The 12,295-nt window shown below is 44.9% G+C and overlaps 1 protein-coding gene across 3 annotated transcripts; it reads right to left on the reverse strand.

Annotated features, from left to right (window-relative positions):
- Positions 1-3,134: 3,134 nt before the first annotated feature.
- c19h1orf216 (chromosome 19 C1orf216 homolog) lies at positions 3,135-6,917 on the reverse strand. 3 transcript variants are annotated; one of them, XM_085791192.1, is made up of 2 exons: positions 6,552-6,742; positions 3,135-4,849 (listed from the first exon to the last, which is right to left on the reverse strand). In XM_085791192.1, exons 1-2 carry the CDS (start codon positions 6,554-6,556, stop codon positions 3,733-3,735), a joined length of 1,122 nt encoding a protein of 373 aa, XP_085647318.1. In that variant the 5' UTR covers positions 6,557-6,742; the 3' UTR covers positions 3,135-3,732. The 3 variants fall into 3 exon arrangements, with proteins under 3 accessions (XP_085647318.1, XP_085647317.1, XP_085647319.1); XM_085791191.1 differs by having other exon boundaries at positions 6,193-6,677; XM_085791193.1 differs by having other exon boundaries at positions 3,150-4,849; positions 6,703-6,917.
- Positions 6,918-12,295: the final 5,378 nt, after the last annotated feature.

Raw genomic sequence — 12,295 nt, forward strand, 5'->3', positions numbered from 1 at the left:
TGGCGCCACGGCCGGGAACCAGCAGCGGGCGACGGTCTGACGGTGAGCCGGGTCTGTGATGGAGTGTCTCCCCCTGGTGGACAGAGGTGTTACACCGACGTGTCCTCGAGGTCAGAGGTGTGTGTGTGTGAGTGTGTGTGTGTGTCTGTGTTTGTCAATGAAGTGTGAGAAAAACTGCATTACTCTCTCTTGCACCGAGGAGCAAAACCTTTGTATTACGTGTGAGGTGTACGTTTTTATTTGTGTACTTTTATGATGGAAAGTGTTTGCTCTGTTTGTTTGGGATCTGTCAGGTCTTGACCTCATCCTGTAAAGTACACACTGAGATAATGTCTATTATGATTTGGCACTTATAGTGGCAAGGCAATTTTATTTGTATAGCCCGTTTTTACAAACAGTTTGTCTCAAAGGGCTTTACACGGCATCATAACAACATCCTCTGCCCTTTAGACCCTCACATCGACTGAGGAAAAAGAAAACCCTTTTAACAGGGAAAAATTTGAAAAACGATTAGTAATTACATGAAAAACTAAGTATAAAAGAATCACTTTTTCCCCCTTTAGAATAGAATCAATCATTTGTGCATTAGCCAAACAAAATACAATAAATGTGTCATACAGTAAAGTTACTAACCATTATACCTTTAATTAAATCTTGATTTAATTCAGTATTAAATTATTCAAACATGGCGGTGTGTATTTGTGGTTAGCTATTAGGCCTCAGTGTTTCTGTAAAAGAAATGTCAAATCTGTCTTGGGACTGAAAATAATAAAAAGCTCAAAAATCAAGCGTGTCATATGAGTTCTTTGTTACAACCCCTGAACTCATGTCTAGTCTGGCTATAAGTAGAAGTATTACAGTCATTTTTTCAACAGAGTACAATGACAGGGGGGGGGGTACTGAAATCCCTTTGTCAGACAATGAAAGGCAGGAAATGTGAGCTCTCACTGTTTGGAGGTGAAGAGGGAGCAGCACAACAGAAACATGCAGATCCTCCTCCTCCTGCTGCTGCTGCTGCTGCTGCTGCTGCACCGTGGGGGGTGGGGGTGCCGCCACCACCAGGCCCAGCTGTGCACCCCCCAGGAAGTTCTGCACACACACATTTAACACCATATATACCTGATTTCCATGTCTGGATTTAGATTATATAGCCTACTCACTGAATCAGGAGGTTCACATGCAGAGGAAGAAGCACCAATGGCCGCAGTGTGTGAGGATCACCACACTGTTTAATGTGACACGGTTATGAAACATCATAATCGACACTTGAAGACACTATTTATATATAAAAAAAGTGCTAAATAATGGTTCCACTGTTGATAAATGAAAAAAAATGGTTCACTCTTTGACCTCGTGGCTCTTAAATTGATGAGGGAGACCACCTCAAGAGAGCGCTTGACCTCTGACCTTCTGCATCAAAAACCCATTCACCTGTTAAACACTGAAAATGTGTAGTAAAAAAAGAAATAAGTTATTAACATTTATAATTACAGAAGCCAAATAACTTTTGCTGTTTGCTTATTCTGAAGTGATAAACATGTGACATTTAATTATTTTTGAATGTGAATAATAATAATTATTATTCATATTTATGGCTGCAGGTGTTATTAAACAGTTTATATAATAATTTCTCAGAGAACCTGCAGCAACTTGAAAGTCAAATTAATGTCTTAATTCTCAAATGGTCTATTAACCAGTGATGAAACTGTTATATTAATACAGAGTGGCACCAATATGTTTATTTATTGTTTTATTCCCAGCACCTGCAGGAGGAGGAGGAGGTGGTGGTTCATGTGTGTGTGTGTGTGTGTGTGTGTGTGTGTGTGTAGCACCATCAGGGGATGTTTTAACACTGACACATTTGACATCACTGACACTTTTTCCTCCCGGGGCGAAGTTGATCAGGTGCCGCTTGTGTGTGGGGGCTCATTCATTTATCTCCTTATGCTTTCACCACCATAGCTTTATTTTGGATGCGTTCATCACGACACCCTGACATCGTCTCGGTGTTTTACTAAATCACAGTCAAAGGCATGTTTCTTTTTTTTTCTTGTGTGAGTGTGTCTGTGTGTGTCTCCCTTTCTTCTCAGAGGTTGTTGCTCGGCGCGTTGTCCCGCTTGTAACCGTGTTATCCGCGCGGCTTTGAAGCCTCGTGAACATCCACCTTCAGCCAGCGAACAAGGGATCGATATGTAAATGGACCTATAGCTACTATAGTGGCTGTGCGATGCTGCGTCCAAGAGGTGATAAGCTTTGAAAAAAAAATAAAATAGGCTAAAATAAACGGGAGTTAGAGCTACAGAGCCGGGGATTATCCCTGCACACACTTGCCCCGGGGTTTGGCTCTCCCCGTCCTGCGCTGCTGCAACCAACCGGACCCGCGTCTGTTGAGCAGCAGCGGCCGGATAGGAGCTGCAGGGCCCCGGGGCGCAGACTGCCAGGCTCCCCCGGGGCGCAGAGGGCCCCAACCAACCAACCAACCAACCAACCAACCACTCAGCTCAGGATTGGAGATTATAGGGTGGCGGTGCGGCTGGTATCTCTCTCAACACACACATACACATACACACACACACACATGCTCATGGAAAAGAGGTGAGATGATGTCGCAGTGCCCGCGGCGGCGACCATCATCATGCATGCAGCCAGCCAGGCCCAGCCAGGCCCAGCCATGAAGATTGACGCTGACTCGCTACTGACTGAGCCTCCTCTTCATACGGATATCACACTCCCTGCAGAACAGAACACACACTCCCTCGGCCCCCCTTGTGATGATGAGCCGATACAAAACCAACTTTGTTCGAACTGACAAAGACGCAGTTGTGGAGCTGAAGGTCATTGGCCCGCGGGCGCCAAATGGCTAGTACAGAAAGTGCAGCAGCTCTCTCTTCAACTAAGAAGATAACAACTTGCCCCCTCCCTCCCCTCTTCTTTAAGTCAGATCTGCACCGAGGAAAAAGAAAGAAAGAAAACCTGCTCCTTGAAATCATCAAACTGATCTGATCTGAAATGAAATGAAGGCTGTAGTGGCTCTTAAAGTGGAATTAACACACTATAACTCCCTGCGGGTTAGTATAAAACCATTAGACTGGGTGCTATTCATGTGTAGGAAGAACAACAGAACACGTCATGTTGAGGTATAAGGTCGTTTTATTTCTTATTTCTTAAATTATTTTCTATACAGCATCTCAGGGTAGAAATCAAAACATCATCATTAATTAAACTCACTGTGATATACTCTGATATTTTTTTTGGTACAGCAGATGTTTTCTATACACTCACAAGTCAAGACATACCATAACAGCAAACACACATAGAACATTTTTGATATAAATATCTTATTCATTTTACAATAAAATGTTTATTTATCTATTTATTTTTTCCATTGCTTTATTGAGAATACAGTATATTCTCAGACATTTGGGTTTGGAGAAGGGACAGGGATTGGGGGGGGGGTTCCACCTGAATAAAAACAAGTTGAATACATTAATTGATGCTCTGGGTGGGAAAACCAGAAATGCAAATCGACAAAAACACAAACACGATGTTTTTGTGTCATTACAATCAGCAGAAAATGAGCGTGAAGCAATAAAAATGTCAAATAGGATGATGGGAGATTGTCTTTTTTAAAGGGGAAATGGCAAACAGTAAAAAAAAAAAAAAAAAAAAGTGCTGTTTTGAACCACTTCCTGTCAGCTCCTCCCACCCCTCTCTCTCTCTCTCTCTCTCCGTTTATGACTGGACGACGGCGGCGGCGGGGGCGGAGTTGGCGACGGCAGCGGCGGCGCCCATGCGCAGCAGCTCCTTCCTGTGCGTGAGGATGACGTCGAAGCTGGACTGCAGGCGGTTCTGCTGCTCCTGGATGCGGCCCTGCAGCGTCCGGACCCAGCGGATCAGCGCCAGGCGGCGGTACATGGTCAGCTGCACCTGGTGCTTCTCCATCTCCTGGGCCTTGAAGCGCTCGCGGTCCCGCAGCGTCCACACGGCGTCCATCAGCTCCGGCAGCTCGGCGTCCGAGTCCGAAGACTGGTCGTGCTCCTCGCCTCCCTCCTCCTGCAGGTCCGCCAGGTTGCTGGCCGTCAGCGACTTGCGGCTGAAGCTGCGGTGTCGGGCCGGCTGGTCTCGGTCCCTGCTGCCGGTTCTGTTCTGGTTGCCTTGCTCCTGGTAGTTGGACTTTGGCTCTCCGACTCCGATGCGGTCCCAGCCGCCCATCAGCGTCCCTTCGCCGCCGCTCTCCAGGTTGAGGGAGGACCTGCTGCTGCCGGACCGGTAGCTGAAGTCGGACTCGGAGTCGCTGTCTCCCCATTCGTCGTCGTCCTCCAGCCCCTCCTCTTCCTCCGCCGACTCCCTTCCTCTGAAACCCGAGCTGCCTTTCCTCCGCTGCAGCTTCTCCTGTTCTCTCTGCTTCTCGTCGTTCTGGCTGATCATCATCCTCCCCACCTCCTCCTCCATCCTCCGCTCCTCCGCTCCGTCGGGCGGGACTCGACCGTACCCGTCGTCCGTGTTCTCGATTTCGGGCAGGGGCTCCAGGGGGCTCCAGCAGGGCAGGCGGGACCGCGGGGACAGGACCCCCGAGTTGTGGTGATACCCGCCGGAGGACGGCGAGGAGTTGGGCGGGTCGCGACCCAACGGGCCCAAGTTTCGGGGACGCACCTGGTTTCGGTTCTCGTCTCCTCCCGCCGATCCCTGCTCGTCCTTTCCCGGCAGGAAGTTGAAGTTTCCATCCTTGTCGCACTTCCTGTTCCGAAGCGAAGAGGAGGAGCCGTAGTTTGCGCCTCCCTGGCCTCCGTAGGCCGAGTTCTGATGTTGGTCCTGATGTTGAAGCATCATTGACCTCGACTGAGCTTCACTGAAACGACAAGGAACAAAGTTACAGCGTGAAAGGACCTTCGATACAAGTTAGTCAAACATGGGATCTTTGGATTTGTGCATTTGTTTTTGAATTATTGTGTTTTATTTTATAATTTATTTTTTCAGAGAGTCGAAAGCTTCAGTTCAAATCAACTTGCAAAGACTTGAAACTTTTGGGTACCCACAGAAATCAACACACGTTATTGTACCAACTTGGACTCAAACTCTAAAACAAGTCACTAAAATCAAAAGCAATTAAGAGGGGAAAAAACAGAGAAACTCCAACAAAAGAGTCGACAGGAATTTTTCCTCAAACATGAAACTTAGCGTGGGAAACTCGGGTATCCAAGACATAACACAAACCCTTTTAACGCCCAAACCTACCACATTAACGCTGTCCTTCTCACAAAATGTGTTTCCTGTTATTCCACAGTCTTAGATAACGACACTTCCCAGAAACTCAAAACAAATCGAGCTTTCGGCTGCACAAGCGAGACGTGATGAATTGACTGAATGTTCACCGTGACAGACTTCTCCAGCTATTTCCCCCCGTCTCTGCAAAGCTGAGTCTGTGTTATAATATAAACAGGCGTCTAAACCCAGCGGTTCAATATATATATATAAATATATATAAGGTATAGGTAAAAACCAGTCACCAGCAGTTTGACAGGCAGATACTTTGCAGCAGAAATTGTAAAGAAGATGCAGATTTGTGGAGGAAAAGAGCAGGATTAACAAGAACAATTGGGCGTAAATGGATGAGCCGCAGCAACAATACACGAGAAGAAAAGAGGAAAATGAAATCCAGATCGGCAGCCCACCCCTACCCCACACACACACACAAACACACACAGACACACAAACACACTCACACTCCTGGGTCGAACCCAACTCCTTGTTTATGTCTATAACTACAGGCTGGTCTGCGCACTCCACTTCTATTAGCATCAAATATTTACATGTCTCCTCAGAATGGAAATTTCTCTAATCCTGACTTCAGGCTGCTGTCAATCACCCCCTCTCCCCCCTTCCTCCTCCTCATCCTCCTCATCCTCCTCCTCCTCCTCCTCTCAGTCCCTGTGCACGCGCGTTCACGTGGTGCTGAAGGACAGCGACTGTGGCTCATGACGGGAGCGCGCATGCAGCAGCAGCCACAGACTGATGCTTAACGGTCACGAGGAGAGAGAGGGGGGAAAAAAAACACAGGCATCATCCATGTCGCTGCTCCACTCCATTTTTGAATGTCGCCTATTATAATCAAGATTGTGTCTATCCATTTATCCATACAAAAAAAATAACAACACAATGCAATTCACGCGATAAAAAAGGAGAAATTAATACCAAAATAGTCCCGCTGCTGCTGCTGCTGCTGCTGGCGCCGCTGCTGCTGCTGCTGGGTGGATGTTTCTTATCTGTACCAAGAGATGCCCGTTTTTACACGGACGACGCCACAGAGCGTAAAACGCGCGACCAATGGCGCTCAGCGGCTGCTGCATGTTTACGACGCAGTAGCAATAGGAATATGAATAATAATAATAATAATAATAATAATTAAAAAATAAAATAAATCAAAACACGACTCCTTCACATCCTGATTTCTTTAAAAAGCAAACCCAGTATCCGCTCTACACATGATCAAATCAGACAAATACGGAGCAAAGCAGGAATATTTCATCTGCGCTGCGTTATGTAACGCTCACCCCATATCTGTGCCGTCTCTCCTCTCTATCCCTCCTCAGTAAAAAACAGCCTCAGAGCCGGCCTTTCATCTCCTATTTGCCGATTGCATAAGTCAAATGACTGACAAGGACCCGTGTGAATCTATTTGCATGAGGATACGTTTGTTCTTACCTCTATTTATCGCCGGTTTGCTGGTCGCTGGAGAAGCTGGACGATGCGCCCTCCCAATTTTTTTCCCCCTCCTCCTCCTCCTCCTCCTCCTCTGACCCTCCTATGTGATGTTTATCTTCCTCTTCCTCTCTCCTCCTCCTCCCGTCCTCTCTGGTGCTGGGAAAGGAGGACTGGCTGGCTGACTAACAACACTTCCTAAACTGGGCTGGGACTCTAGGAAGACGGAAACCGAGGAGAATGAATAGAAACAATAGATGACAGTCATGTTGCTGTGATTTTACAATGAGCAGCAACAACCTGGGGATATATTATCTTCTGGACAGTACACTCCTATATGTCATGACCTCAATAATAGCCACATGACGACATGGTTATAATATGCCCATAAAGCTCACATGTGTTTTAAAGTTATGGATGATCAGGGTAACTTTGTTCTAAATTTAGATCAGTTTCATTCATTGCTGATTGTCATGTGAGGTTATGTGGTGGGGTTGTGTAGCAACAAGTTTTTGTTCAATGATTCATGCTTTTTCTTTCTTTCCGAGAAAGAGACACTATAGGCTACAGGCAAGAACACAGTTTTTTCATGCACTGATCAATTTTGAGATTTTGGACTATTTGTCTTCCCTAACATGTATTTTTTCAGAAAAGTCAAAAGAAATGGTAGAAAATCCACATTAAGCTGGTTGTTTCACTTCGTTTTGTTTTCTTTCATAAGTAGATTTCTCCTAAATTCACCAAAAGTTAACATGCTACTGTGACAAACTGTGCTGTGCCTGTTGTCTGACCCATGTCATGTCACGTATCATTGTAAAGCCCTGTCTCTCCTGAACAATTATGTAGGCTCCAAAATGGTAATTTCTTCCGTATCCACAAAAATCTCCACTTCAGCAGCACTTACAGACACCAAACCTTCCAGTTGTATTCCTGTCGATATTCTGAAGATTTTTACAGAGGAGATTGTTGATATATCATTCAAAGCCTGATTTATACAACATTTTATTTCATAAAAACAAAAGAGATATCCAAAATCCCCTCAGTAAAAACTTCTGGTTCTAATATGTCAACAAAATAAAACAAGAATTTTGAAAGGGGCTTTATCCATTGTTCAGATTTCGGTTCTGGAAATGTATGCAAATTAGCGCATATTTCATTAGAAATGACCGCATTTACATATCTAAACATAAAATTTGACAAAACTTGTAATACAAAAAACATTTGTCTTAATGTAAGTGATAAACTTGGGAAGTTTCATGGTGATATCTGTTAGTTAAAATTTGTACCCTTCACCTTTAGTGTCCCCCCTTAAACAAAGAAACAAACCTACTGGTAGTAAACTGTTTATCCGAGTCAAGTTTTCACTCTTTATGGTTTGAAAAATAAAATAAAACATCCAATGAGCTGAGAGGTCAGAGGTCTGAGGCCACGGCGGGTTCACTAAACCTGGACAAACACCTGCCCTGTGTGATGGATGTGGCTTTGTGCTGAGGCAGCAGACGATATAGAGTCAGAGTCTGGGAATCCATGGTTCAGTGTGATCATGTGAGGGGTGAGGATAGAAAAACTGAGTGCTTTCTCTCTCTCTCTATTTATATCATATAATTATGTTTTGTTTGAGGGCTCTTCCTGTTGGGCAGAGTGCTGCGCTCTGAGAGAACTGTTGAATTCCTCTCTAAATTGGCTATATCCTTAATAAAGTGCCATCAGATAATGCATATCGAGATTTGGTGCTACACAAAATAAAGTCGACTTGAAGTGAAAACAACCTCATTACAGTGAAGCCCAAACGCCAAAATATATCAACATCAAGTCAAACACATTTTCACAGTGTGGTTAGCAATAACAGCTTCTTTCTTGTTGTTTAACATTTCATATAAAGTGATATAAAGCTCTGATTTCTTTTGCTTTAGTCGCAAAAACTGAATATTGATAATCTGTCTGACTTCTTTTTTTTTTTAAACAAGCAAACGAGGGGAAATTCCATCACAGGAGAGACAGTTAAAGGCCGGAGCGTTTCCCTCCAGCTGTGATGTGAATGAAGAGATCCACTATGAGTGTGGAAAAAGAAATCATCTGTTGCTTTTACCGTGTTATACTGCAGTTCATTTTTCTCTCCCTACATTCGTCTTATTGGATATAATAAGCAAGTCCATGCCCATCCTGGAGTGGTTGTCAAAAGGCATGCTGGGAAATGATGGAAAACACTTACGCGGGTCTGAAGTAGAAGAGCGAATTCCAACGCTTCCGGTGAGACATTGAACACATCGTCATCATCATACATCACTGTCTGAGAGGAGATTAATGCTTTTTAAAATCTCACAGTCACAGAAACCAAAACAAGAGGTTTCAACAACAGGTTACAGGTAAGACGTTGAAAATGTTACCCAGAATGCATTGCCTACTGTATTATAGTGACAGGCAACTTCATGTCTTTACAAAGGGAGGACTGCAGGATTTGTTGCAGTGTGATACGTCTTCAAACTGGTGACTGACTGTTCTCATGACTGTCAGTTTCAGATCTAAGGGCATGGCAGTTGTGTGTGTGTGTGTGTGTGTGTGCATGCAAATGTGTTTTCTTGAGGTGTGTGTGTGTGTGTGTGTGTGTGTAGTATAGAGAGGCTACATCAGACAGACTTAACAAGTGTTCACTGTCTCTCTCTTCCCTGCTCTCATCCCCCTGACATGTCGTTGCTGGCGGCAGAAAGAAAACCTCATGCCCCCCCTCTTCCTCCCCCCTTCCTCCCCACACACACACACACACACACACACACATTCTCTCCATCGTCCCCTCCTTCTCTCCTTCAACAACATCCCCATTCAAGTGCATCAGCTCCAGGCATCCTCCCTCCTTCCCTCCCTCCCTCCCTCCCTCTCTCCCTCCCTCCTTCCCCACCGTTCACTAGTAGCCTAAGCACATAAAAAATACATCAAACACAGCCGTCCGCCCAAGGCCTCGTCACACGCAAAATCATCTCTCCCTCCATCTCTCTCTCTCTGAAAAAAAAAAATGAAAAAAATGAAAAACACAAGTTACAAAAGACGAGTACAGAGGACGCTGATAGAAGGAGGGAGAGGATGAACTCGGAGGACTGAGGGTCATCAGCGAGGCCTCCTGGGGGAACAAAGATTATTGTAATGTTAACACCAGCCGCCCCCCCCTTGCCGTTGACACACACACACACACACACACATGAAAAGAGTATAAAAAAAGGAGCATGACTTACCTTGTGCATAATAAGACCTTGTTTGAATTGTACACAGCCTCCAGCACCGTGACCCACTTCCCTCAGTTCAGCTCCACATCTGCTGCAGCACCAGTCTGGGCTGTGACAGCGGCCGAGGGCGGCCGGCAGCACCCGTGGGCCCCTCCTGTCAGATCCTTGGTGCCGAGATGAACACCGTAGAGAAAGAGAGAGAGGCAGAGAGGGAGAGAGAGGCCTGCCGGACCTCCAGCTCACAGCCAGGCGCTCTCACAAAATCAGCCAAATCGGCCAAGACGTGCTAAACTGAACCGCTAATCCAGCACGAGGGGCTCGCTTTGCACACTAATTATACACGTTTTATTTTAAGGCATAGAGATGCGAGCAGACACACACACGTACAGTGCATAGGCTACGTCATGACACAAGCAAGCGTACACACACACACACACACCCTTGGGTGCTACAGCTCATGTTGCTCTTCAATTATTCCACCCTCTGCCCTCTCTCCTCCTCATAATCTGAATAAACCCAGATCCGTGTCCTCTAGATATTTAGAAGCCGGGCTTCAATGCCAAAACATGTAACCTTCCTCCAGATGGAGGGAAGGGGGGAGGGGGAGAGAGGGGAGAGGGTTGCTTTATTGTGTTGACCTTGTAATTCCCTCTTGGAGGTTGAACAAAGTTGTGAAATATTCACTTTGGAGAAGTGGGTGTGTTCGACGCAGACAAACGGAAGAAGGTAAATTAACTCCCCAACTTGCAAAGACATAATAATTCCTATTAAATTCTAATTAGAAATGATCTCTTGACCCTGCAAACACCGCCTTGGGATTTGAAGCCAAAGTCTTTATCTCGATTAATTGCATCGTAATGGCTCAAAAGTAATGATAGATGCAGCTCTGCAACAAATTTATCAAATTGCTCCTCTGTGTGAAGCCTCTCGGCCCCTCGGAGATCTTTTCGGAAATCCGGCCACGAGCTCCGGACTTTCCACTCGAACAAACAAACCACAAGCTCTTGCAAAGGTGGAAAATGTAATCGCTGCTTCACCGGCACCGGGATTAAGCCGGTCTGCCTGCAGGTACAACAGCTCGCTGTAAGCAGGGCCCCTCCATGGGGTTCACTCCAGACCCTCCTGGCATTGGCCCCTAATGATGTGTAATGGGGCCTCCTGCGCCCGTTCCTAACCCCGGGACCTCCTCCTAATCACCGTGGCTACTAATGAGATGGAGAGACATGAAAGGCCTCGTTAGAAGACCCTCCCTTTAATGTTGGCCTATTATTAGCCACTTAGCAAATCATTAGTCTCTAAACTGCAATTATACTTCAAACCTGGAAGAAAAAAGTGAAATAAAGTCAAAGGAAGAGTGAAGATTTTCACAAAGAGGACCGGTGGAGGAGCAGAGCCTTTAACTGAACATTCACTATGAGGACAAGTGGATTTTGTTGTTTAAAATATTTGTTTAAGTCCATTTTTTTCTTTCCACAACACCACAGGAAAGGAAACTGTGAAAACTTAATTGTATACTTGTATAAAGATCTGAGCTTGTCTTGATTTCTGGTTTCTATCAACGTCTGTGCTGAGCGTTATAGAGAAGAGTTGAATGATACATAACAAGTCTTATCCTCAGGAAGCCTGACAATACACACACACTATACTGTTTCTAAGAGCTGTACAGTAGCAAAGCATGAGATTCAAAGAAACATAAGTAGGCCTAATCACGTTTCAATGGATTTTTACATCTTAAAGTAATAAACATATACACAAAAGAATAAAAAAAACCAATTACCATTGAAATAAACTAAATCCTACAAATGGCATCAATAATCCTGTCATGTGGACAAAAGTCAGCCTCATATACAGTAGGCTACCACCAATAAAATTCAGTTTTGAAACTAATTAATTTATTGCATTTATGTTTTTCAAAATTTATTCATAATCTAACATTATTATTTCATAGTGTGGTGAATGTGCAGGTCACAACTTGTTCGTGAGAGTGTTTTGGATCGAGTTGTTGGATTGTGTATTTGATGAGTTTGATGAGGGACAGGGGACCTGTACCATTCACCTCCATTGTGTTCACCGAGCAGCTCACGTCTCTGCCCCGCTGATCTCAAAAGAACATGCACCGATAATTAAAGGTAATGAACCTACTGCTGTGACTATAGGGATTATGGCAAGAGGCGAATTTGCCAAAATGTTGACCTATCACTTTTACAAAATGTATTTAAATGTATGCAAATGTAGTAGTAGTCAGTTCTGACCAAGTGAAGCGATTGGACGAGAGACATCCCAGAGTTATAACGGTCCTGGGACTTTTAACTGCATGTATCGAGACAGGTGGTCAAATAACCGTTATTTGGTGTCCTTTTTCGACTGGAGGAAACTGC

The sequence above is a fragment of the Trachurus japonicus genome, chromosome 11 (genome assembly GCF_045865225.1).
Source record: "Trachurus japonicus isolate A0001 chromosome 11, Traja_1.0".
Lineage (NCBI taxonomy): Eukaryota > Metazoa > Chordata > Actinopteri > Carangiformes > Carangidae > Trachurus > Trachurus japonicus.

Excerpts from the sequence above, each read along its gene's own strand:
- c19h1orf216 (XM_085791191.1), bottom strand. The coding sequence starts at position 6,347 with ATGCAGCAGCCGCTGAGCGCCATTGGTCGCGCGTTTTACGCTCTGTGG. Across the intron at positions 4,850-6,192 it reads GCAGCAGCGGGACTATTTTG|TGAAGCTCAGTCGAGGTCAA; the intron begins GTATTAATTTCT and ends TTGTCGTTTCAG.